The sequence below is a fragment of the Octopus bimaculoides genome, chromosome 4, assembly GCF_046866305.1.
Source record: "Octopus bimaculoides isolate indiv1 chromosome 4, ASM4686630v1, whole genome shotgun sequence".
NCBI classification, from domain to species: domain Eukaryota; kingdom Metazoa; phylum Mollusca; class Cephalopoda; order Octopoda; family Octopodidae; genus Octopus; species Octopus bimaculoides.
The window spans coordinates 103,068,777-103,095,903 of NC_142931.1; the positions used below are offsets into that span (position 1 = coordinate 103,068,777).

The 27,127-nt window shown below is 35.8% G+C and overlaps 1 protein-coding gene across 6 annotated transcripts in view; it reads right to left on the minus strand.

Moving 5' to 3' along the window:
- Nucleotides 1–27,127, minus strand: part of LOC106878790 (cilia- and flagella-associated protein 54) — a 187,027-nt gene that overhangs the window by 33,442 nt on the left and 126,458 nt on the right. For all 6 annotated transcript variants that reach the window (XM_089351125.1, XM_089351124.1, XM_089351123.1 and 3 more), the window contains 9 exons: nucleotides 25,775–25,862; nucleotides 24,018–24,188; nucleotides 22,722–22,788; nucleotides 20,792–20,992; nucleotides 15,820–16,083; nucleotides 12,497–12,648; nucleotides 10,135–10,172; nucleotides 5,417–5,563; nucleotides 1,123–1,297 (listed from right to left, as the gene is read on the minus strand). In XM_089351125.1, the coding sequence (XP_089207251.1) occupies nucleotides 1,123–1,297; nucleotides 5,417–5,563; nucleotides 10,135–10,172; nucleotides 12,497–12,648; nucleotides 15,820–16,083; nucleotides 20,792–20,992; nucleotides 22,722–22,788; nucleotides 24,018–24,188; nucleotides 25,775–25,862 (1,303 nt within the window). The remainder of the gene's footprint in view (nucleotides 1–1,122; nucleotides 1,298–5,416; nucleotides 5,564–10,134; nucleotides 10,173–12,496; nucleotides 12,649–15,819; nucleotides 16,084–20,791; nucleotides 20,993–22,721; nucleotides 22,789–24,017; nucleotides 24,189–25,774; nucleotides 25,863–27,127) is intronic.

A 27,127-nucleotide genomic window follows, 5' to 3' on the forward strand; every position in this document is an offset into this window, starting at 1 on the left:
CATGCAAGTGGTGTCCTTCATTTAAAATCTTATGTAAAAACATGTCTGATCAAGGGAAAACATTACCTTACTTGAAAACAGGTGCAGGTCGGCAACAGGAAGAGCATACATTTGCAGGAAATCTACCTCAACAAATTCCATCCAACTCATACAAGCATGGAAAAATGGACATTAAGACAATGACAAAGAGATCAAATAAATTAACCAGCTAGATCCCTTCCCTACAAATGCATTTTCATTCCACAGTAAAAAAAATCCTTATTTAATTATATACCAATTTATCGAGAAAGAAATGGTTGGAATATTATATCTAATTTCAGAGTTCATATACTGAAAATGAACTTTGGTTTGCATGCCTTTCTGAGATTTATAAACATAGATAATATAATAGGGCTAACATTTAATTGGCAAAAACACATCTTGCTTACAAAATTTACATTATCCCCTTTAACTGCAAAATTAAATTTCATAATAATTCCACTAATATCTACCAAGAAAATATAACTAGTATTTTTTGAAAGTCATATTGCATCAATAAACTTATCTCAATAAATAAAAAAAGATAAGTTTCAAAAATGACATTCCTCAACAAAATATAGATTGGTATACAAAGCTGCTTTCTGCAGTTAAGGGTAATAAAATTTTGAGTGGATATATTTGATTCCTGCAGTAAAACTGGTCACATCTGGCCCCAATATTTTAACTGTTTTTCCATTCAAACAGGCTAAAATTAGTCTCTTACACCTTCTACACAATGTCGTTCTTAAAACAAACAATCACATCATTGAAATCTTGAAGCTACAAGGTAATGTGTGATAAATTCAAAATAATGTGAACAAATAAGCATTACATGACAAGAGTGATCTGACTGCTAAAGGGTTAAAGGAGAAATTGATGTTTTGCTTTCTTATTTTATCTTTTAAATCATTAAATCATTTTAACTGATGCAAATATATATTATAGTAGTTATTGCATTCACTTGAGTGACAGTGTAGGTATTGTACTAAAGTTGTTACAATAAAATATCTAATCCAACAAACTTCTATGTTAAAAATAATGATTTCATTGAAATAATCAATTGTTCTACTCACAAAATATAAGAAGATAATTAATTATTCTAACCTTCTAAGAGATGATGGTATTACAGGTAAGTCTGGAAGTTTTAGTTGCTGCATGTGATTCATGGTCTCACAGCAAAGCTTAGCAGCAAAATAAAACATATGTTTCTGTTGATAAATCCGAGAACGTTCTAAAGCGCATTTTATTTTCATATCAATATGAAAAGCAGGAAAACTTTCTACAAAAGAAAAAGAAACATATATTATAGGGAGAGAGAGAGAGAGGGAGAGAGAGAGAAGCAGAGACAGACAGACCGACAAATTAAAATTACAAAAATATAGATTATATATTGTTGAATTGTTGATATTATGTAGGGTACTATAGGTAGCCATAAATATTTGGTGGGTGCCATAGGCAAACATAAGTAAATGACTGTAATAGCTCATGCAAAATGTCTCAATTTCATTGAAAACAAATTGTAAAATATTGAATGGAAATGATTCAATCCTTTGCCTATCCTGTGTATTACATGTTTCTCTGGCACCTATGCAACGTATATGATACGCATTCACCGCTTTTTTCATACACCAGAGTAATTCAGGATTTATGAAAGGAAAGCCTTATATTACTAAAAATATGTGAAATGAGGAATAATTACATGTTTGAAAACAAGCATGGACATTTAGGACAAAGTTATGAAAATGCTTTAGACCAACAAAAAAGATTAATGTAATCTAACCAGTTTTGCTTTAAAACATTTTTGGTAATAAATGAATTAATAATAATGACTAGTTAGCGACTTTAGGATCATAGTTAGCGACTTCAGGATCATAGCTAGCAACTACAGGATCAAGGCTAAATGGATGTCCAGAAGACGACCAGCATTGAGGAGAAGGGTCTGGAAGCTTAAATTTCTGTCCTGCGAATGGACAGAGATTTAGAGACATATTACTCGAAGCCTTTGACGAAATAGAAGGGGATATAACGTCACACGAAATAGAAGACAACTGGAAGTTTCTACAGGACAACCTGCTGAGGGGCCACTGACCAGATCTGTGGATGGTGCAAAGTCTCCTCTCAACCCAAGGTAACGTGGTGGTGGAACAATGTTGTTGACAGGGCTATCAGAGAAAAGAAACAGGCTTGAAAGGACTGGAAGAACAGTGGTAGCTGGGAATTGTACCAGATTGCCAGAAGGGAAGCTAGGAGACAGGTTTATTTAGCCAGAGGGGAAGCAGATAAGAAAAAGTTTGCCAATGTTCTGCGCCATGAGAACCAAAGACTTGAAGTGCAAGACAGTGTATGAGAGAGAACTGTGATGCCATAGGAAAGAAATGTGTCTGCATGAATGATGGCTCATTTGCATTTAATGACGCTGCAGAGAGAGAGAGAGACTTGGAGACACCACTATGAAAGGTTGCTAAATGAAGAGAATGAATGGGATAAAGAGAGTCTGCTGAATGTCAACCCAACTGAGGGACCAGCTATCTGAATTGACAGTACCTCGGTAGACAAAGCAATTAAGGGTATGAAGACAGGGAAAGCCCGCGACCTATCAGGAATCACTGCAGAGATTCTTAAAATATCTAGCGGTGTCGGTTATAGTCTAGTCACCTGTATAGTCAATCAGGTGATACATGAAGGAGTCATACCCAATGACTGGTGTAGCAGCACCATAGTCAACTGCTACAAAGGTAAAAGTGATGCATTAGATATGAATAATTACAGAAGTATCAAATTGTTGGATCAGGTAATGAAAGTCACGGAGAGGGTCATAACCCAACTAATTAGAGAGAGAGTCAATCTAGATGAAATGCAGTTTGGATTCATGCCAGGGAAAAGCACAACTGATGCTATATTTCTGGTAAGACAGCTGCAGGAGAAATACCTAGCCAATGATAAACCTCTGTACCTGGCTTTCGTTGACATGGAGAAAGCCTTTGACAGGGTCCCCCGATCCCTTAGCTTGTGGTCAATGTGGAAACTAGGGATAGATGAGTGGTTAGTGAGAGCTGTACATGCGATGTACAGAGATGCTATCAATAAGGTGAGGGTTGGAAATGAGTACATTGAAGAATTCCAGGTAGGAGTAGGGGTTCACCAAGGATCAGTCCTCAGACCCCTCCTATTCATCATAGTCTTCCAGGCAATAACAGAGGAATTCAAGACAGGATGTCCATGGGAGCTTCTCTATGCTGTTGACCTTGCTCTAATTTCTGAGTCACTATCAGAACTAGAGGAGAAGTTCAGGTGTAGAAGCAAGGATTAGAATTGAAGGGCCTTAGAGTCAACCTAGCTAAAACCAAAGTCTTAATAAGTAGGAAGGCAAACAAACCACAAATCCCTTCAGGTAGATGGAAATGCTCAATCTGTAGAAAATATATAGGTAGAAACTCCATAAGATGTACTTGGTGTGAGCTATGGACACAAAAGAAGTGCAGCAATATCAAAGGAAGGCTAACTGGGAAGATAGTTTTTTGTGTGTGGCAAATGCTCAGGGGCAATAAACACTGAAAATGTGCAGAAAACAGCTTCTGTCACATTCAAAGGGGGGAAAAACTAGAAATAGTTCATGGCTTCCATTACCTACATGACCAAGTCAGTAATGGGGGTGGATGCTCTGATAGTGTAGCTGCTACAGTAGGAATAGCCTGAGAAAAGTTCAGAGAGCTCCTACCTCTGCTGGTGACAAAGAGTCTCTCAGAGTAAAAGGTAGACTGTATGATGCATGTGTGCAAACAGTCATGCTACATGGCAGTGAAACATGGGCTGTGACTGCTGAGGACATGCATATGCTTGCAAGGAATGTGTAATGCCAGTGTGCATACATGACAGAGTGTAAGCACCCTGAGAGAAAAGTTGGACATAAGAAGCATCAGATGTGATGTGCAAGAGAGACGACTGCGCTGGTATGGTCATGTGTTGCGTATGGATGAGGACAGCTGCGTGAAAAAGTGTCACAGTCTAACAGTGGAGGGAACCTGTGGAAGAAGTAGACTCAAGAAGACCTGGGGTGAGGTGATGAAGCATGACCTTTGAATGCTGGGCCTCACCGAGGCAATGACAAGTGACTGAGACCTTTGGAGATATGCTGTACTTGAGAAGACCCAGCAAGCCAAGTGAGACCATAACCATGGCCTATGCCAGTACAGCATAACCAGCTCATTTAAGCATATTCTTCAATCATTGGGCAATAAACTGCACTTGCGAAGACGTGTTAAGGTAAGTGAAGTTGTCATAGCTGATGACAGTATTGCCTCACTGGCACCCGTGCTGGTGGCACATAAAAAGCACCATTTGAGTGTGGTTGATGCCAGTGCTGCCTGACTGGTCCCATGCCAGTGGTGTGTAAAAAGCACCATGCGAGCGTGGTCATTGCCATTACCACCTGACTGGCCCTCATGCCGGTGGCACGTAAAAAGCACCCATTACACTCTCGGAGCTGTCAGTGTTAGGAAGGGCATCCAGCTGTAGAAACTTTGCTAGATTGGATTGGAGCCTGGTGCAGCCTTCTGGCTTGCGAGCCCTCAGTCAAACCATCCAACCCACGAAAGCAGACATTAAACGACAACGATGATGATGATGATGACTGATTCAGAATCAAAACTAATTTTTAAGAGCGAACCAATATAATTGCCTCAAATAGTTCACAGTAACAGCTTTATCAAAACCCACAAAAACATAACATAATATTAATAATTGTGGGTTTTTAATTCAAAACAATGAAACCTTGAATTAATGAAGAACATTTTGACCATGAGTATATTATCATGACATGGTTATAGTTCAAATAAATTAATAGAATACTGCATTTGCTGATGCAAAAGACATTCCCTCTAGTAACAATTATTAACAATTCGTAACAATTACTGTGCCTAGTAGCCCCCTAGACTACTACATTTAGTCTACCATCTGCGACACAGCCACATTAGAGCACATTTTTGATACGTTTAAAATAAAAAAAGTATGTTTCATACACCAGTAAATATGGTATGTCTTATTTTCCTTTTTCTTTTAAACCTGGAACTTATTCTATCAGTCTTTTTTGCCAAACTGCTAAGTTATGGGGACATAAACACATGAACAACAGTTGTTAAATAGTGATGGAGGACACTCACACACACACACACACACACACACATTGGGCTTCTTTCAGTTTCAAAATCCACTCACATGCCTTGGTCAGCCTGAGGCTATAGTAGAAGACATTTGCCTAAGGTGCCATGCAGTGAAACTGAACCCAGGACCATGTGGTTGGGAAGCAAACTTCTTACCACACAGCCACACCTCACCTATCTAAAATGTTTTTTTCTAAAATATAATAAAAACAATTCAAAAGAATAAAGCATATACTAACTGATCTTGTTGTCAGTTTTTGATTGCAAATCAGTCAACAGTATTTCTAGTCTGTGGTTTGCTACAAACAAAAGCAAACCTTTGATTTGCTCCAATGTGGCAGGACCATCTATAGCTGTGAATATATTCTGATTCATATCACCATTATCTACAAATGAAAAGTACAGTAAACTGAAACACATTATCATATACAATACATTATATAACAATCATATCAAAGTAATCTTTATGTTTATTATTACAAAGGCAGTTAGCTGGCAGAATCATTAGCATGCTGGACAAAATACTCGGTGGTATTTCTTCCAGCTATGCATTCTGTGGTTAAATTCAACTGACGTCAAATTTGTCTTTCTTCCTTTTGGGTTTAATAAAATAGGTATCAATCATGCCCCTCCCCACAAATTTCAGGCCCTGTACCTATAGTAGAAAGAATTATAATATACAATATCAATTTCTTAGATTACTACAAGAACACAAAAATTATAGGGGAGACTTATAGTCATTGAATTGACTCTGGTATATGACTGATATCTATTTGTTTTTGAAACACAAAATCAACCTAAGTAAGATGCAAGCTTAGAACTTAAAAGACTGAAAGTAAATTAGGAAAGGCATTCAGTTTAGTTCAGTATAACTATTTCTGCCATTACCCAACCTGTATTACCATGAATAACATTTACATCTTTTGCAGATACAGTGTAAAACAGACACTAATAATGGTCTCAAATTTTGGCACAAGGCCAGCAGTTTCAGGGAGGGGATAAGTTGATTACAACAACTCCAGTGTTCAATTGGTACTTAGATAATTGACCCTGAAGGGATGAAAGGCAACGTCAACATTGGTGGAATTTGAATGCTGCTAAGCATTTTGCCCAATGTACTAACGATTCTGTCAGCTTGCTGCCTTAAAAAAACAGACACTTATATTAACACTGCTTATTTTAAATAAATTGTCAATTTCCAAAAGAAAATTGACTGAAGCAGGATATAAACCCAAGAGATCTGCAATCAAGTTGCAGGAAAGCATCCATAGATAATGAATATTAATTTCTTTCAAGAAAGCACATATGTAGAGACATATGATATTGGGACTTATTTTTGTCAAAATTGACTGGATTTCAACTCAGAAATAAGAGGAGTAAAACTAAATACTGTAAATAACTTATTACAATTGACTCACTAAAATGGAGGCTCTATATTAATCACAAGGAATTAATTACCTAGCAATGCTGAGCTCAAATCCTTTTATAGGTCTGGATAATTCATTAAAGATTCCACCAATGTACTGTGCTTTGAACCACACCATACAGATATCATTTTCAGTGATTTTGCAATGACTCAACCAGCTACAAAATATTGTCTTTTCTTTTTCTCCCTACAACTTATGCAGCTTACTTCCTTGTCAGATTGATTTATTTTGCACTAATGCAACAGTAAGAAAGGAAACCAAAATTTAAGTCAAAATGAAATCACTACTCTTATATTACAAAGGAACATAATGAAAATTAGTTGATGGAGAGATCACCTATTCTAGTCTTGAAAGCAACTTGTTGATTCCATTGAAAATATTATCAAAAATAAAAAAATCAGTGACAATTCCACTATAGCTCCTATGTTATTACAGATTTTGAAGAACTAATTGGCAGATAATATAGCATGATGGAATAACCCATGATTTAACACAATTTTATCTATGCATTTTTATTGGTTATTTTAGTATTTGTAATTGAGAAGATACAACTGAATTCAATGATGTTGCTGCTATATATGAAAAGACTATTTAGTTGACATGAGAACGGAAAAATGAAAATGTAGAAATATTATGTGATAAGATATACTTCATTCCATTAAACTTAGATTTATTTTACTAACAAAAATAATCCTTTCTACAATAGATGCAAGGCTTGAAATTTTGGGGAGGAGAGTAGTTGATTACAATGTAATTGACTTATCCCCTCCCATGAAATTGCTGGCCTTGTCCAAGAATTTGAAACCATTATTTATTGCTCCTGTGCACCTACCACAAACAAATTCTACTTTCTCTGTTAACCTTCCTTTGAATCCACTGCACCTCTTGTGTGTCCATAGTTTGCATTGACCACACCATATGGAATTTCTACCTACACCTAGTCTACATATGGAGCAGGGCCATTTACCCAAAGGGTTTAGTGTTCTGTTTGTTTTCCTGCAAACTAGAACTTTAATCTTTGCTAAGTTAACCATAAAACCCTATGATTCCAATTTTTGTTTCTATACTTGGAATTTTAATCTAATTCTTCTATAATTTCAGCTATATTAACAAGGTCATCAGCATAGAGGAGTTCTCATGGGCAAGTAGTCTTAAATTCCACTGTTATGGCCAGGAGGACTGTGATAAATAAGAGGGGATTGATAACCAAACCCTGATAAACTCCTACCTACACACTAAATTCACTTCTGTACCCATTGTTAACTCTCACTTTGCTAATAGCATCCCTGTACTTAAACGGCTCTCACTAGCCATTAATCTACTCCTAGCATTCAAATCAACCACTAGATGAGGAATTGAGACAACTTGTCAGAGGCTTTCTCCAGGTCAATGAATGCCAAGTACAGTGGTTTACATTTTGCTAAATACTATTTAATAGTGCTTCTCCCAGACACAAAACCAAACAGCATCTCATCTAGGTTAACCCTCTTTCTAAAGGGTTATGGCCCTTTCAGTGACATTTATAACCTGGTCCAGTAATTTGACATTTTTGTAATTACTTCTTCCCAAGGCAATTCTTTCACGTTTGTAACAGTTGACTATGATGCTACTACACCAATCATAGAATATGATGCCTTCCTGTACAACTTGATTAAATATATATGTGACTAGGCCATATCTTACACTGCCAGATACTTGAAGCATTTCACAGGTAATTTCTGATGGACCAGGAGCTTTCTCAATCTTCATTTTCTTAATTACTTTATCTATAACTCTACAGTCAACATGAATGGCTGGACTCTCTGTCAGGTTCACGTTAGGAAGACTCTCTTTTCCCAATGCATTCTCCACATTTAATAACCTGTCATAATAGCACTCCTTTTTATCAGAATCATTAAATGCAAGCATGCCATCATACTTCCACACACATTTCTGTCCTGTAGTGTCTCAATATTCTCTGCTACACTGCTTTGAAATCTGGAATACCTCATGTCATTGATCTTCAGGGTGTAGAACATTGGCAAACCTTTCTTTTATGCATCTTCCCTTGCTAAATAGACTTGCCTTCTAGTTTCTCTTATAGCTACTGGGTAAAGTTCTTTTCTGCCCCCCCCCCCCCTCTCAAACCTTTTGAGCCTGTATCCTCACTTTTGTTGTTCTATCTACTTCCCTGTTCTGCCACATCACCCTTGGTCTGGATGGAATTTTGCACTAAGCACAAATTTGGTCTGAAGCCATTAGTAGATTGTCTTGTAAAAATGTCCAATTGTCCTCTATGTTATACATCTGTATCTTCTCCTTTTCATCAAATGCTTCAATTTATACATCTCTAAATCTTTGACTGTTTGAAAGATCTCTAAGCTTCCAGGTTTTCCTTTTCCAGATTGGTTTGCATTCTACCTCTAAGTCTGAAGTCACTTATAACTAACCTAAGTCGGGAAGTACATTCTTCACCAGGAAAGGACTTTGCATTCACAAGCATCTGCCTATCCTGTTTTCTAGTGAGAACATAGTCAATCTGGCTCTTGTGTTTACTGAATTTATAGGTGATCAAGTTGCTGGTGAGTTTTCTGAACTGATTTTTTCTGAGTGAAATGCTCTCTCCATATATTTTGTCTTATAATGATGAAATGGATTTATAATGATGAAATGGAATTAAAAAACCTTTACTTCACACTGAAAAGATTTAAACAGGTCAAAACAGTTTCTTCTATATATGCATATTAAGTACTTTATAGTTGAAATGGAAAAATAATAATTGTAGAAAAACTATATATGATGTACTTCATTTCATTAAATACAATTTACTTCACTAACACAAAATAAGATAAATCAGATGACACTAAGAAGCAAGATGGTTTTCTACAGTTCTTTGGTTAGTGAAACGTGGAAGATGACAGCAGGACTCATCCACAAACTAGATGTATTCTATCAGAGGTGCCTCTAAAGGATTATCAATGTCTCATGACAAGACAGAATAACTAATGAAGAAGTCTAGGGGAGAACCAGCCAGAAACCACTAAACATCACAGTCAAAGATCATCATCTGAGATTTCTTGGACATTTTTTAGAATGCCATCAACAAGACATCCAAATCTCTCCTTCAATTGCAAGCCAGAAGGTGAAAAAAGGAAATGTGCACACCTATTAATGACATGGAAGACAACAGTTCTGAAGGATCTAGATGCAGAGGCATTGAGCTAATAGGATGCCAAATCTCTTGCAGAAGACCACAGAGGATGGAAATCTTTTGTTGCTGTTCAATGTTCTACATAGAATAAGTGGAAGTAACTGACACAAGATAAATAAATTTATAAATTAATTAATAAAACAAAATTGACACCTAACAAAATGATTCTCTCTATTGAAACTGAAAGAAACAGCCAGCCAATGAAAAGAGCTTTCAAGAAGAGTCATTAAACTTTTACTGTAATCAGCTTTGCTCAAATTATAAATGGATCAAATTTAGTTTTCATAGGACTATATGTAAATCAGAAGAATAAAGAACACAAAAATACAGCTGTACTTACCAATGTCATGTCCATGTACATTTTTAATTAATGTGGCACTAATTGAAATGAAAGAAAGATAAAAACATGACTAATAATTACTATATAAATCTGCTAGCAGAAACATTAACAATCCAGGCAAAATGCTTAGCAGCAATTTGTCTGTTTTCACATTTAAAATTATGCCTGAGCAAATGATTGTGACATTAAACATTAATTTATTATCCTTTTATATATTGTATTAAACAAGTTTCACAATGTTCTCTATTAACAAAATATCTTTGTAATTTTTTTAGCCATCTCATCATACATATTGAATACTTTATCTGTATGCTCACACACATATACACATACACATGTGCATGAGTACATACACATAAATACACATACACCATAATATAATATTCTTATCGTCATCATGTCTGATAGAATGAAATTGTGTCTTGGAGGAAAGGGATACTGTAGGTGGTCACTTATGAATCTTTCTCCCAGTGCAGCACTGTCAGTTCCATGTGTGAGAGAGAGAGAGAGAAAGAGAAAGAGAGAGAGAGAAAGAGAAAGAGAGAGAGAGCTCAACCTTATCATTTGACTGATATTTTATTTCAATAACCCTAGAAGTGTGAAAAGTGATGTTGACCTTAGTAGAGTTAGATCTCACAATGCAAAGAGCTGAAAATGTCAATGTCTCCTTTTGTGGGCCAATACTACTTACTTATTTACCACAAGATAGACAGCTGGTCTAACACAGACAACATTCCTTCATGATTTGGTACATATTCTTAACAAGGCCAGTAAACTGAGGTAATGTAGAATAAACTAGCTTGCAGCCCTTATTACCTCTGCCTTCACGAAGGCAGAGGTATTGTTTTCAGTCATGTTTGTTTGTTTGTTTGTTTGTCCATGGACAAGTTATCTCAAGAACCACCAGATGGATTTGGCTGAAACTGTCAAGGATATTTGACTTTGTGACTGGCACAAACTAATTAAATTTTGGGATCAATCTGGTACTGGACAAGGGTTCTGAATTATTTTTCCTGTTTTTTTACTTAATTTTTGAGAGCAGTCAGGTTCATTTTTCATATTCTCGTTTGTGAGAGCAGTCAAGCTTATTTCAGATATTCTTATTTTGAAAATCATCTCTAGCTAATCTTTGAGAGGACATTGGTGTTGCCTTAGCAGAGGTTTGTACTCTCTGCATTCTCTTGTTTGAATTCAAACTACTTGAAAAAGAAAACTAAAACCTTATTCACTCAGTTATTTTGCTTCTACCAAGCACAGCATAACCAAACTGTAGTAGTCTGTAATGGGAATACATTTTTAGTCACTCCTCACCACCAGTTCTAGTGCTTCATTTTCTCTGTGGTTTTTATCTTCTCATCATTAATAACCTGTAAACTGTTTACAATGTGACAAGAATGCAAAAGTCCTTACCATACATCAATGATAATGAAACCCAGCAAGGCTTAAATCCTCATACTTTGATTCCAAGTATATGATACCTCTCTCCATCTCTCTCTCTCTCTCTCACTCTCTGATTTAGAATTTCAACTCGAAAATTATAATTAAATGAAACTGAGTGTGTTCCTATTGATTAACAGAAATCTGTGTTAACATGAGCCTCCTAATTTCAGATAACTCCATTTATACCTGTGACAACAATACAAACCTCTTTTCTCCTTTTCTATTTCCTTTCAAACCACCACATGGAAAAATTTTAACTGCTTCTGCCAGCTATTAAAAAATTTTAAATTCCACCATATTCTTCAAAAGAGATGAGATCATCCACTAAAATTCAATAACATTAAAATCTAAGTTTATTATATTAAAGAAGAACATCATTTTGTCATGTTTCCAATTCTGATCAACATCTCTCACTTTAAAAATATCCTCTCATTACGCTGTCATTTACCAATCTGTTTTAGAAGTAATATATGGTTACAGCTCCATCAATGAATCTAGGCCTTTTGCTTAGAAAAACAAAGCTCAATTTAGGAACAGAAAATAAATAATATTTTTGTCCTGATTTTATGATTTTGTAGTGGCGCGAAATTATAGCCGCTGATTAAGTTGTGATTGGTATTGGAAGATTAAGAGCTTCCTTGATACCTGCCAGAGGGGCAAATAGCTATCATATCGATAGCATCGTGGTGAAGACTGCTTCGATGAGGAGCAAGGTGTTGTCACGTAGAAGGTCTCTCGCTCAACTAGCTTAGAAAGTGAAACCAACTCTTTAAGTACTAGTTTTACTACGCATGTGCACTCGAGGGGCTTCCAGTGGTGAAGTCCCTTGCACATGCGCAGAATAGTACTTCCTCAATGGCGGTTATAGTTTTGCACCACTACAATTTTAATGATAATGAAATAACATTTAAAATAAACTTACAAGCTTTCATCTTCATCAGGAATGACATTTATACACTCAGCCAGTGTAATGAGAAGTCTAATGATGGCCAGATTTAATTCACTGCTCACTTGGGGTCCATATGAAACAAGTAATTGGTTTGTCAGATATTTGCTCAAGATCAAATGCAATACCTAAAAAATAGTATCAAAAGTATTCTGTCAATTATGATATCAGTGTTAGGAAGGGCATGTAGCCATAAAAACCCTGCCAAAACAGACAGTGAAGCCTGGTGCAGTTGCCTGGCTTGCCAGCTCCTGTCAAACTGTCCAACCCATGCCAGCATGGTAGATGGACGTTAAATGACGACGATGATGATGATGATGATGATGATGATGATGATGGTGATGATGATATCAATAACTAACATAAAAAAAAATTACTGGTTTATTTTTCTGAATTGACTCTTGTGAATTGCTTGAAACTCCTCTACCTACCATCTGAAAATTTTTCCCAACAAATTCTGATATAATCAGAATCTATACCATCTGAAAGGTGTTTATAGAACATTTCATTAAAGGATATCCATTTTATTGAACGCTATGAGGATACAGATCTGGAAGTGGGGCAGGAGCACACTTGTGTTGGTATCTTTTATCTTTTACTTGTTTCAGTCATTAAACTGCAGCCCCTGTACTTATTTTTTCTAAAGCCTGATAATACATTTTCTATCAGTTTCATTTGCTATAAGGACACAAACACACCAAGACCACTTGTTAACATCGGTTGTCAAGCAACAGTGGGGTGACAATCACAGACACAAATGCTCATACATAAATATATATCTAGGACAGACTTCTTTCAGTTTCTCTCAACCAAATCCACTGACATGGCTTTGGTTGGCCGAAGTCTATAGAAGTCACTTGCCCAAGATGCCATGCAGTGAGACTGAACCCGGAACCATGTGACTGAGAAGCAAGCTTCTTAGCACACAGCTGCACCCACGCCTATATATATATATATATATATATATATATATATATATATATATATATGTATATATATATATATACATACACACATATACATATATATATATAAATATGCAAATATATGCATACATATATATATGTTTTATTATATGTATTTATTTTCTCTAAGTTAATAATTAACTCGAACAAAATAAATTAGTTAATAGATACCAGGGTAGCAAAGATCACGAAATGACTGTGGTGTAACTCCTGTCTATGAGGTTGAAACTCCTTGTTATTTTGGGTACTTGAGTAAATATATAGATTTAGTAAATGGAGTAAAACGCATATGTTAAATGAATTCTTTTATTTCCAACATATGTTTCGAAGATTACAAATTATACCTTCCATAGGAATAGGTGATGTTGATAAGCATGTAATCTTCTCTTCAGGGAAATGTATGGGAACCAGCTTAACCGTAAGACATTTTAACCGAATACATATATGTATATGTTTATATATCATCATCATCAGATGTTAAACGATGATGATGATGATGATGATGATGATATATAAACATATATATATATATATAAGATAGATCGCTAGCCACTACACATTCTTTTTTTTTCTCTGTGTTTCTCTCCTTGTTTCTTTCTGTGTTCCTTTCTGTGGAAGAGCGTAGGCTCGAAACGTTAAAGACTTTTTCACTTCCCGAGCCTTATACTAATACATCTGTTTGTTTTCTACACCACCTGTCTTCGTCTTTTGTTGGGTTTTTTTTGTGAATTCTCCCTATATATATATATTAAAATTAATTTATGAAGGTGTCATTAATTCTATTATTATCCAATGTAACTATTTTAAGAATGATAATAACAGAATCAATGACACAGGCAACAGCAGGCCAAAAAATAGCATTAAATAGCCGAGGGATTAAAATTAATCAAAGGACATACTAAGTATGTCTACCTGCTTGAAATAACAGTCAAAATTTGTTATTAAATCGCCAAAAATACACCTGGTGATAACTACAGAAATCAAACGAAGGCAAATTCGGTTAAGACAATCTACTTAACTATATATAAGTATTTGAATTCACGTGGACTAGTTTCTGCAAAAGGTTTGGAAGGGGGCAAGGTGGGGATTTCTGGAAAACAGAATTTTGGGATGAGATGGCCCACATAAGTTGGAATTTCTCTGTTTTGACGGGTATTTTTTCCAATGTCTTACACCAAAGTCTTCAGAATGTTGGGAGGCATCCTTTTGTCGAATGAATTGACTGCAACACTTCCTTTTTAAAGCCTGGCACTTTTTCAATCATTCTCTTTTGCTGAACCACTAAGTTATGAGAATGTAAACAAACCAATGCCAGCTGTCAAGCAGTGAAGTGGGGGACAAACACAGACACAAAAACACACACATAAATATATATATATATATATATATATATATATATATATATATATATTTACATACATATAAGAGGGATGACCACTGATTTTAAATTGATATTAATCAAATTAATATTCAATTTTTCGCCCTTATTATTTAAATTTATATATGTATTTATATATATATACGATGGGCTTCTTTCAGTTTCTATCTGATTACAAGGCTTTGAGGTGCTACACAGTGGGACTGAACCCAGAACCATGTGGTTGGGAAGCAAGCTTCTTACTACACGGCCATGCCTGTGCCTGTATATATATATATAAAAATATCACCATTGGTTACATGTGTGGAAGATGTTGCTAATTGTTAAAAAATTACCCCAGTAATAGAGCATGTTTTCTAAACTCTTATTGATACCTTCAAGTGGATAGCATAAACACTTCCAATTCTAATGTATCATTAATGTGATTCCCAGATGATCTGGTACTTATCACAGATCATAAAGTGAAACAGTGATGATGTACTGAAGGCTGAATACAAAAAATTTCTTGATTAAAATTTCCCTTTTATTTAGAGAAAGGAAACAAAACAACCTAGTGACACTTGTCAGTGATTTACAAAGATAAGGAAAAATAATTTGAAGAAATTAAAAAAATTCCACTTAATTGACATGTTTAGAGAAAGGACAGCTTGATCTTTCTAAGCAAGATGCTACTAGGGACATGTTTCGGTTGACAAGACTAAGATATATTGATAAATCAGGCAAAAAGAATAAAGTGTTCTGCAAAGAAACCCAGCAGCAGATTAAAAATATAACTCATAAGCAGTCAGTCATAATAGCTTTATTTGGTCATCTAGATTCTTCCAAAATCAACACTGGGAATAACAATAAAAAGAGCTAAAAGGAGGTACAAATTTGTCGTGGATTAGGGATCAGTGTTTTATTAATGTAAGGATATGCTGCAACAAACCAAAATACTAAATATGGTAACTACTTACCTTTAGGTTGCCTGGATCTGTGAGATTTGATGAGGAATCAAAAACCAGGTGTTCTGCTCTGGGTTCAATTAAACGTGCTGTAGATAAACTAGCCAGAGGCAAGTGATAACCAGTAATTAACTGTTGAAACACCAGAGTAGCTTCGGTAAACATGTGGAGATTTGTTAAAGCTTGCAGCCTAAATATTTGACCCTGAACATAAAGTTTCGTATCATGAAACAGTCTGCGAGTCAAATAAAGAAGTAACGTGAGAAGAGGCAACATCTGAAATTTATTAAAAAGTATTTATAATTAGATAAGTTTATTTAATTGCATGAATATATATAATTTGTAAGTTCATATGTACAAGTAAATATTTATATATTTGTTTATTAACTTTATTGCTATTTGCCCATCTATCAATTTGTATGTATGGATAAATATGTACACATATGTCTGATATACTTATAAATAACATGTAAAAGCTACTATAAGTATTAACTCTTACGTCAAGTACTTCTCTTATCATTCTCTTTTGCCAAACTGCTAAGTTACAGGGACGTAAACCAACACCAGTTGTCACGCGGTAATGGGAGGACAAGCACAGACACAAAACACACACACACACACACACATATATATGACAGGCTTCTTTCAGTTTCTGTCTACCAAATCCATATATATACATATATATATATTCTTTTCTACTCTAGGCACAAGGCCCAAAATTTTGCAGGAGGGAGCCAGTCAATTAGCTCAACCCCAGTACACAACTGGTACTTAATTTATTGACCCCAAAAGGATAAAAGGCAAAGTCGATCTTGGTGGAATTCAAACAATACATATATATATATATATATATATATATATATAAGCAATGTTAATTCTCTAAATGAAGTATTAACAGTAACTGCACGATAAAGTGTAGTATATTGCCACTTAAGTGTGGCTGACCCCTAGGGGTGGATGTTACTGTTGCTTTTAGCCCCAGGAGGACATCTCCTCCAGCTGGCTTATCGACACACGACTGTGTCCTGTTTGCCAAGGGAGTTATCCCTCTCACCACGACCAGCAGCACGAACGTATCCGGATTTCAGGGTTATTTCCCTTCTTCGGCGTTCGACAGCTGATGACCTTGGTGAGAGAGAAAAACCTGGCAAAATCTTATATCTTCTTTTCCAGTGACATTCTTCACTGATATTGAAAAGGTGAAAACAAGCAATGTTAATTCTCTAAATGAAGTATTAACAGTAACTGCACGATAAAGTGTAGTATATTGCCACTTAAGTGTGGCTGACCCCTAGGGGTGGATGTTACTGTTGCTTTTAGCCCCAGGAGGACATCTCCTCCAGCTGGCTTATCGACACACGACTGTGTCCTGTTTGCCAAGGGAGTTATCCCTCTCACCACGACCAGCAGCACGAACGTATCCGGATTTCAGGGTTATTTCCCTTCTTCGGCGTTCGACAGCTGATGACCTTGGTGAGAGAGAAAAACCTGGCAAAATCTTATATCTTCTTTTCCAGTGACATTCTTCACTGATATTGAAAAGGTGAAAACAAGCAATGTTAATTCTCTAAATGAAGTATTAACAGTAACTGCACGATAAAGTGTAGTATATTGCCACTTAAGTGTGGCTGACCCCTAGGGGTGGATGTTACTGTTGCTTTTAGCCCCAGGAGGGCATCTCCTCCAGCTGGCTTATCGACACACGACTGTGTCCTGTTTGCCAAGGGAATTATCCCTCTCACCACGACCAGCAGCACGAACGTATCCGGATTTCAGGGTTATTTCCCTTCTTCGGCGTTCGACAGCTGATGACCTTGGTGAGAGAGAAAAACCTGGCAAAATCTTATATCTTCTTTTCCAGTGACATTCTTCACTGATATTGAAAAGGTGAAAACAAGCAATGTTAATTCTCTAAATGAAGTATTAACAGTAACTGCACGATAAAGTGTAGTATATTGCCACTTAAGTGTGGCTGACCCCTAGGGGTGGATGTTACTGTTGCTTTTAGCCCCAGGAGGACATCTCCTCCAGCTGGCTTATCGACACACGACTGTGTCCTGTTTGCCAAGGGAGTTATCCCTCTCACCACGACCAGCAGCACGAACGTATCCGGATTTCAGGGTTATTTCCCTTCTTCGGCGTTCGACAGCTGATGACCTTGGTGAGAGAGAAAAACCTGGCAAAATCTTATATCTTCTTTTCCAGTGACATTCTTCACTGATATTGAAAAGGTGAAAACAAGCAATGTTAATTCTCTAAATGAAGTATTAACAGTAACTGCACGATAAAGTGTAGTATATTGCCACTTAAGTGTGGCTGACCCCTAGGGGTGGATGTTACTGTTGCTTTTAGCCCCAGGAGGACATCTCCTCCAGCTGGCTTATCGACACACGACTGTGTCCTGTTTGCCAAGGGAGTTATCCCTCTCACCACGACCAGCAGCACGAACGTATCCGGATTTCAGGGTTATTTCACCTTTTCAATATCAGTGAAGAATGTCACTGGAAAAGAAGATATAAGATTTTGCCAGGTTTTTCTCTCTCACCAAGGTCATCAGCTGTCGAACGCCGAAGAAGGGAAATAACCCTGAAATCCGGATACGTTCGTGCTGCTGGTCGTGGTGAGAGGGATAACTCCCTTGGCAAACAGGACACAGTCGTGTGTCGATAAGCCAGCTGGAGGAGATGTCCTCCTGGGGCTAAAAGCAACAGTAACATCCACCCCTAGGGGTCAGCCACACTTAAGTGGCAATATACTACACTTTATCGTGCAGTTACTGTTAATACTTCATTTAGAGAATTAACATTGCTTGTTTTCACCTTTTCAATATCAGTGAAGAATGTCACTGGAAAAGAAGATATAAGATTTTGCCAGGTTTTTCTCTCTCACCAAGGTCATCAGCTGTCGAACGCCGAAGAAGGGAAATAACCCTGAAATCCGGATACGTTCGTGCTGCTGGTCGTGGTGAGAGGGATAACTCCCTTGGCAAACAGGACACAGTCGTGTGTCGATAAGCCAGCTGGAGGAGATGTCCTCCTGGGGCTAAAAGCAACAGTAACATCCACCCCTAGGGGTCAGCCACACTTAAGTGGCAATATACTACACTTTATCGTGCAGTTACTGTTAATACTTCATTTAGAGAATTAACATTGCTTGTTTTCACCTTTTCAATATCAGTGAAGAATGTCACTGGAAAAGAAGATATAAGATTTTGCCAGGTTTTTCTCTCTCACCAAGGTCATCAGCTGTCGAACGCCGAAGAAGGGAAATAACCCTGAAATCCAGATACGTTCGTGCTGCTGGTCGTGGTGAGAGGGATAACTCCCTTGGCAAACAGGACACAGTCGTGTGTCGATAAGCCAGCTGGAGGAGATGTCCTCCTGGGGCTAAAAGCAACAGTAACATCCACCCCTAGGGGTCAGCCACACTTAAGTGGCAATATACTACACTATATATATATATATATATATATATATATATACATTACACAATGATTTGGTGTGTTTATGTCCCTGCAACTAGCAGTTTGACAAAAGAGGCTGATAGAATAAGTGCCATGTTAAGAAAAATAAGTAATGGGATCAATTCATTTGACTAAAAATTCTTCATGGCCACAGTCTTATGACTGAAACAAGTAAAATAGAAAATGTATTTTATATGTGTATCATATATGTGCATAGTTGTGCAAAAAAAAGTTCACTTTGCAGCCATGCTATTCTGAATTCAGTCCCATTGCATGATATTATTATAACTACTGCTATTGCTCTTACCACCATCATTATCTCCACCACCACCATCACTTTTATTGCCCCCTATTCTATACTTGCATGGGTTGGGTGGCTCCTTTCCAATACAATATCTCCCCATGTGTTGTATTCTTTTGCCATCTCCTTTGTTAGATTCAGCATTCTGAAATCAGTTTTCATCACTTCTTCCTGCATTCTCCATAGTTTTCCCTCTTTCACAGTTTCCTTCCACATGATTCTCCTGTAAATTTTTACCTCAAGAGTTATCATCCATATGCCTTATATGTCCCTACCCATGCAGTCTTATCTCTTCTTGATTCCTTTTATCTCTTAACTTATCTATACCATGTCATTTATGTAAACTAACATTACACATCCATCAGAGCATGCTTACGCCATTTCTCTCCAACCTTCATATATTCACTGAATTCAATGGTCACATCTCACTACCATGCGGCGTCACAATTTATTTAGATATAGTGTGCAATCAATCATTTATTTAAAGAGAAAATCCTCTTGTTGCCAGCCGAGGTACCAACTTCCTGAACATTTTCCACTCAGTTATTGTTCTGGCTACTATGCTTTCAGCACAGTCTCTTTCATAGCTGATTGGGCTGCATAGATAACAAAGCTGCCAACTACTTCTGTAGAGCCTTCAAAGCATTAAAACAGAGTTACACTACTGACTATTAACTACTTCTTTACATCTACTACATCAGCTAGTTTGTGATCTTAGTGCACCCACTTCACAGTGTACACCACAGAAGTTATTACCTACTACTTTTTGCATAATGAACATGTTTGAAGAATCTTGTCTGCTTTCCTACTTACTAAAATTTTGCTCTTCATCAAGTTTACCCCAAGGCCTCTCAATTCAGGTATTCGTTTCTGTATATAGAAGTTCATTGCTGAGTTTTTCACAGACTCTGCTATAAGGACATTAGTATATAGGACAGCTGACCTCAAACTGCTATGTTATAACCTGGAGAACTCTAAGAAAATTGTATGTGTACTTGTATGTTCATGTATGTGTGTATGTGTACATGCCTGTGTTTATGATTATACCAATCTAAAAAGAAAACTTGTATTGTTTATGTTATATCCTTTTATGTTCAATAACTTTATGCATCGACAAGGTTTGCTTCAACATTACTGTAGTCCACTTACTGGAAATACTAAAAGATTAAAAGAATAAAATAATATGCATGTGTACATGTAAGTGGCTATGTACTTTATACCTTTAAATAATATCCATTGATATATAATGTTTCAATAACTGACTGGAGAGCAAAGATAAGTTGTCTACTAGGACAACGATAGTGATCAGAAAATAAATGCGCGTCAGAGATGACATCTCGAGTCAGAAAATTATCTCCTACATTGTACATAGCAAATTTTACATCAACAGTTGGATGTTGCAAGGAACCACAGAAAATCGCCTGAAAAAAAGAAAGAAAGAAATTAAAACCATGCCATGTGAAAAGAATGAGTTGTTATATTTGGAAATTTTTTTAAATGGCTGGATACTGAAAGCTATGAATATGTGTGATGACACAAGACTTTTAAACAGACTAAAGCAGTGGTACACATGACTGAAATCATTACATTTGTTATTACTGAATTTATAACTGTTAAGATTGCACAGTCTAGTAAATTAGTGCTTTAGTCTACTATTACTAAATATATTTGAAATGTAGTTGTTATAAAAGTAGAAATGGATTTGAACATAAAGTAATTTTTTAAAAATTTGTCATTAAAAAATTCTGTTTTAGGCATAGATGACTGAATAAGCCCTGAAAAATGAAAGATTCTATATCAAGATGACAAGTTGAAAGCAGTTGTTTGGAGCACTGTATCTATAATACTGATAAAGGAATTCTTTCCCAATGTATATACCAAAAGTATTATACAATCCTGCAATAAAATATGGACAGTAAGAATCTTTAATGACTTGGAAATATCTCAGTATGATTTACTGAATGTACAATAGGTACTTTGAAGAAAACTAATTAAAGGCTTAGTACATGCCTTTATAAATTATAAATACATTATCTCCTTATGTCATTTATCGGCTGGACTATCAGATGTTCTTATACACCACTGGTCACAAAGCACTTTCATCCTTCCCTTAATTGGGATCTTCTCTTCCTCTTGAGCCTAAATTATTTGATTATGCCATCTTCCTATAATCTTGGAGGTCTTCTGGGAGGTCCCTTCTGATCTCTTAAATCAGTTTTAAAGCATTCTCATTTTCACAGATTAGATGGTGTAAAAGGTTTTTCAGATGTCCTCAGTCTCCCTTTTGTCTCTCACTGTGAACCCATCTTTGTTCTTGAGTGCTGTCACCTCCAATTTATGTAAATTTATTTAAAACTGATGAAAAGAAATAAAGCCTCTGGAAAGGATGGTATAACAATGGAAATGTTGAGGGTGGAAAAGAATTACTGTGGAAAATCCTTGCACACTGAGTTATAATGTTCTCAGTCACTTCTGTTGTTTATAGCAGTGCTTGGGGGTAAAGTGAGTAAAGTGTGGTCATCTCAGAAAGAACATTGGGTTTCAGCTGTGCAGGATCTTCTTGACTGTGTTGAGGAAGATGAAAAGGTTTTGAAAACGCTAACAGGTGACAAATCATGAATCTATGGCTATGACCCTGAAACCAAAGTACAGTCTTCATAATGGAAGGACCCAACAAGATTTCAAAATAGCAAGGAAATCTGAAAGAATGCAATAAGGCAGCTGCTTGTTATTCCTAAAAAGGAGTTTCAGGAATGCTTCCATCAATGGAAATGTCTCTAGATGGTTTTGAAGACGATTAAATGCCGAATAGATATGTGTTATAGTTTCTTTTTACAACAATAGTCCCAATAATTTTTGACCTTGTATATATTATTATATGTATATTATTATATATATTATCATATGTATCATCTATGTTATTATCATTTCATACATATATAATCTAACTATTATATAGAATTAATATATATATATATATATATATATATATATATACATGTATATATTACCATATAATAGTTAAATTTCATGAAATGATCCCTCAGTGTAATTACAACCACTCTTACTTAAAAATAACATATTCCCACACAAATCCACAAATTTCAGAAAAACATGTTATATGGCTTATTAAATAGTTACACAACCTACCTTGTACAAGTGATAAGCTAAGAAGCAGAACTCCAGCTGATGACTGGTGTCAGTTACTATACAGTATCTGTAGATTAAGAGCAACAGCCAAAAATTTAGAAGTTACATAGTCATGTTTACAAAGTAACAATCTGCAGCTATTCAAATTTTTAGGAGTGAAAATTAGAAAATGTAACAATTTCTATTGTTAAATTACTACCAATTCAGTTGTAGAAACAGAATTCTTTGATGATGGTCACTTTGAAATAGAGAATACAGTTGGTACATGCATGAATGGCATAAAGGATTAGAGTGTTATTAGTCTTAGTTTCTCAAAATCTATATTCAGAAATAAGCTTAATGACCGTCAGAGATCAGACTGATTGAAACAGAGTGTATTTGTAAATATTAAAAGTTTTTTTTTATTTCTAAAGATGAAGCTAATAATCTGAAAGATTATTTCCAAACTCTCCCATACTTGACAGAGTGATGCAGCTGATGTGTAGCCTGAACATCTACCAGTGAAAGTCTAAAGGAAATACGTTGCAAGAATCCAAACCAAACTCCATTTACTTCTCCAACTATACAGTAAACTTTGCTTCAGAATTTCATGAAACAAGTGATGGTATTAAACTTGCCAGCTTGTTAGAGATAAAATATTGTGGACCTATAAAATTATTTGAAACAAAAACACATTTTATAAGAAAAAATAAACATCTGTAAGATGTAAATAAAAATGCTATTGTTTCTAAACTTAATTTTTAATTAAAAAATTTGAGTTGTCATCATTAAAATTTATTTTAATAAGCTAAGGGAAAAGGAGCAGGGCTGATGATCTTTGTAAGCTCTCCAAGACAATTTAGAATAACGAACCTGCTGTACAGCCTGGAAACATGAGAAGGCAAATGTCTGAAGGGAATATCTAAATGGGGAAGTACTTCAGAGCAAATAGTGATATTAACCCTTTAACATTTAAATCAGCAATATCCAAATATTCTGCCTGTTTTGCATTCAAACTAGCAAGATTTGGCTTCTCACACCTACCTTACAATGTAATTCTAAAATTAAACAATCACACCATCAAAATCCCAAAGCTATGAAATAATGCACAATTAATTCAAAACAGTGTGAATGCATAATCATTGCATTTGGCAGATTAATCTAAACACTAAAGGATTAAACTGGGTAACATGCAAGGCCTCCCTTGCGGTAAATTTTTAGGTAGATTTTTAAAAAAGGAGTTAGAAAAAGAATATTCAATTCTATATGAAACATAAAGGGCATATTGATAGTCATTCAGTAAATCTTTATGATTACCTTGCAATGAATACTGCAACAGTGCCTCCAAGGAGACAACCCCAGATTCCACAGGTCTTCAATAAGTGAGCATCAATATCATCTTGGTAGACACTTCTCCAATTGCTTGCAGATTTTTTGTTTAATCGAAGAATTAGTTCAAGAGAACTATTCCAAGATTGGAAAGCTGCTCTAATAGACAATTCACAGAAAGGTATTATTATTAAAAAGATTCAAAAACATGTCATTTATTTGCTGTCTAGTTTCTTTTAACAAATGTTTTATTCAAAAACAGCTTAGATACAGTCACAAAGTAGTGGGGAGAAGGAAAACTAATATTTAATTTTCCTTTTTTTTCCTTTTTACTTTCAGTCGTTGGACTATAGCCATGCTGGGATACCACATTGAAAGGTTATTTTTTTAGTTGAACAAGTCAACCCTAGTACTTACTCTTTAAAGCCTAATACTTATGCTATTGAAGTTTATTTTACTAAAGTGCTAAGTTACAGGAAAATAAACAAACCAACACTAGTTGTCAAGCAGTGGAGGTGAATAAAAATATTATTGCTAAATAAAATGACACTTCCCAAGAAAAACTTAAAAGGGGAGATGTTGTAGAGAATTAGTAATAATGGTAAACCCCTCCCATGTGACAAGTGATATGAGTTAGTCACTACAAATAGGAGAATACATAGAGTATGAGAGTATGTGTAGACTGTGTTGATATTCATGTCTGTGCTGATATAGCAATTATACTGTGGTACTGAGTGGACGCTATAATGATTCAACCTTTTGAGGATAATAACACTGTATGCACAGTGCCACATTGAAACATCCTATTGACAACTTCAGAATATGACAATATCTGTCAGATTAACAACTGTTGTACAAAGACAGATATAACAGTGGCCAAAGACTGCTTTATAATATATATACAACCCTTGAGTATTAAAAGTAAGTGTTACTTTCTGAGAAATACACTAATCTTACACTACAAGCAAAGAGCACTGTGTTAAGGCTATGAGTTTATAGCCTGAGTTTATAACCCAAGTGAAACCGGGTCCTTCATATTTATTGTTTATTAATCTGAATAAGAACAGCACAAACCCAGCCAATGCTGGATAATTCAGCTAGTATAATATATGTATGTATGTATGTATGTATGTATGTATGTATGTATGTGTGTGTGTGTGTGTGTGTTTGTGTGTGTGTGCATGTGTGTGTGTGTGTGTCTGTGCTTTGTTTGTCCCCCATCACTGCTTGACAACTAGTGTTGGTTTATTTACATCCCTGTAACTTAGCAGTTCAGCAAAAAAATCTGACAGACTAAGTAGTAGGTTTTTAAAAAAAATAAGATCTGGGGTTGATTTATTTGACTAAACCTTTCAATGCAGTGCCCCAGCATGGATGCAATGCCCCAGCATGGATGCAGTGCAATGACTGAAACAAATAAGATAAAAAAAATTTTTTAAATACTAAATGACTTAAGAAAATTTGATTAATTCAAAGTGATGTATTATCTTTCACCTTTTCCTTGTTTGAGTCATTTGATTGCAGTTATGCTGGGGCACTGCCTTGGAGAATTTTAAAGTAGAGGACAGTTGACCAAGGTGTCACACAGTGGGACTGAACCCAGAACCATGTGGTTGGGAAGCAAGCTTCTTATCACACAGTCACACCTGCACCTATATCATTACTACTAAATAATAATAATATACTTTTAGAAAAGAGTTCTCAGCTTGAAGGACATAAATCAAAGAATTTTCATGAAGACTTACTTCCTATCTCCAGATATCAATTGGACATGACCCATCTCAGATAACATTTGGGCAGCAAGTTCCTTCTCATTTTTATGCAATAAAAGTTCTGAAGGTAAAAAAATATTGTAGTCATATAAAAATGAATTATAAAAGTAAACGCAATCTATATTCTAGAGGAAAGTAAACTAAATTACTTTACTTGATATATAAAATTATATCATATTAGCCTTTAATGCTCATAGACATAGAGCAAATGAGACCAAATAAACTTCTTTGGAGTAGGACAGTAGGTAGGTAGGCATAGGTAACATTCCCAGAAAAACTGGTGATGCTAAGCTTTAACAGAAAAGTTAACTGAAGCATATAGAAATAAATGTTCTGGCAAGAGACAATAAAACACAGCAGTGAATATGAACTAACTCTCAGTGGACAATTTGCATTGCCCGAGAGGGAGCACACACAAACACACATGTATTAATGTGTATGCCTATTTATACAGGGTGCATCAGTTTTTTAACTCAGCAAATAAAAAGGCACACAGTAATCATTGCCTTAAAAACACAACATAGTGATACGGAGATAGCTCGCTACCTGAAAGTTGCCTGATCCTTTATTGTCAAAGTCTAAAAGGAGCTGAAAGCCACTGATGGGAATCCAACATAAGTAGCTAAGTGCAAAACATATGCACAAAATCCTAATACCACCTAGTACAAAAAGTCCAAGAAATAATCAACAAAACTCCAGAAAGCCAATCAGAGCCATTGCAAAGGACTGCAAGGTTTTGGAATGCATCATCAGAAGAGTTCTGCACGAGAGTATTTGGTACAAGTCATATGTGATATAGAGGGGTCAGTTTATGTTGAATGTGGCAAGAAAGAATCATTTGATCTGTGCAAAGCACTTGTTAAACAAGTTAAAATACAAGAGGCTGGAATGCTTTGGTTTTTCTCCAATGAGAAAAACTTTGATCGAGACCAAAAGATAAACTAAAGGAACAATAGATAGTTATGCAAAGACCTGAATGAGGTTCCAACAGCTATGCATACTAAGTTCCCAGCAATCATGATGGTTCTGGTAGTCATCAGCAATGAGGAAGATGTTATACCTCCTCACTCTTTTCACAAGGCTTAAGAGTCAATGCCATTGTCTACACAGAGGTATTGAAGAAAGTTGTGAGACCATGGACAGACAGAGTATGAAATGGAAGACCATATGTCTTCCAACAAAACTCTGCACTGTCTCACAAGGCTAGAATAACCCAAGTGTGTATGTGTACCAATCTCCAAGATCCTGTTCTTTCAGACACATGGCCTCCTAGCTTGCCAGACCTCAATCCATTGGACTATTACATATTGGGTGTAGTCAAGAGAG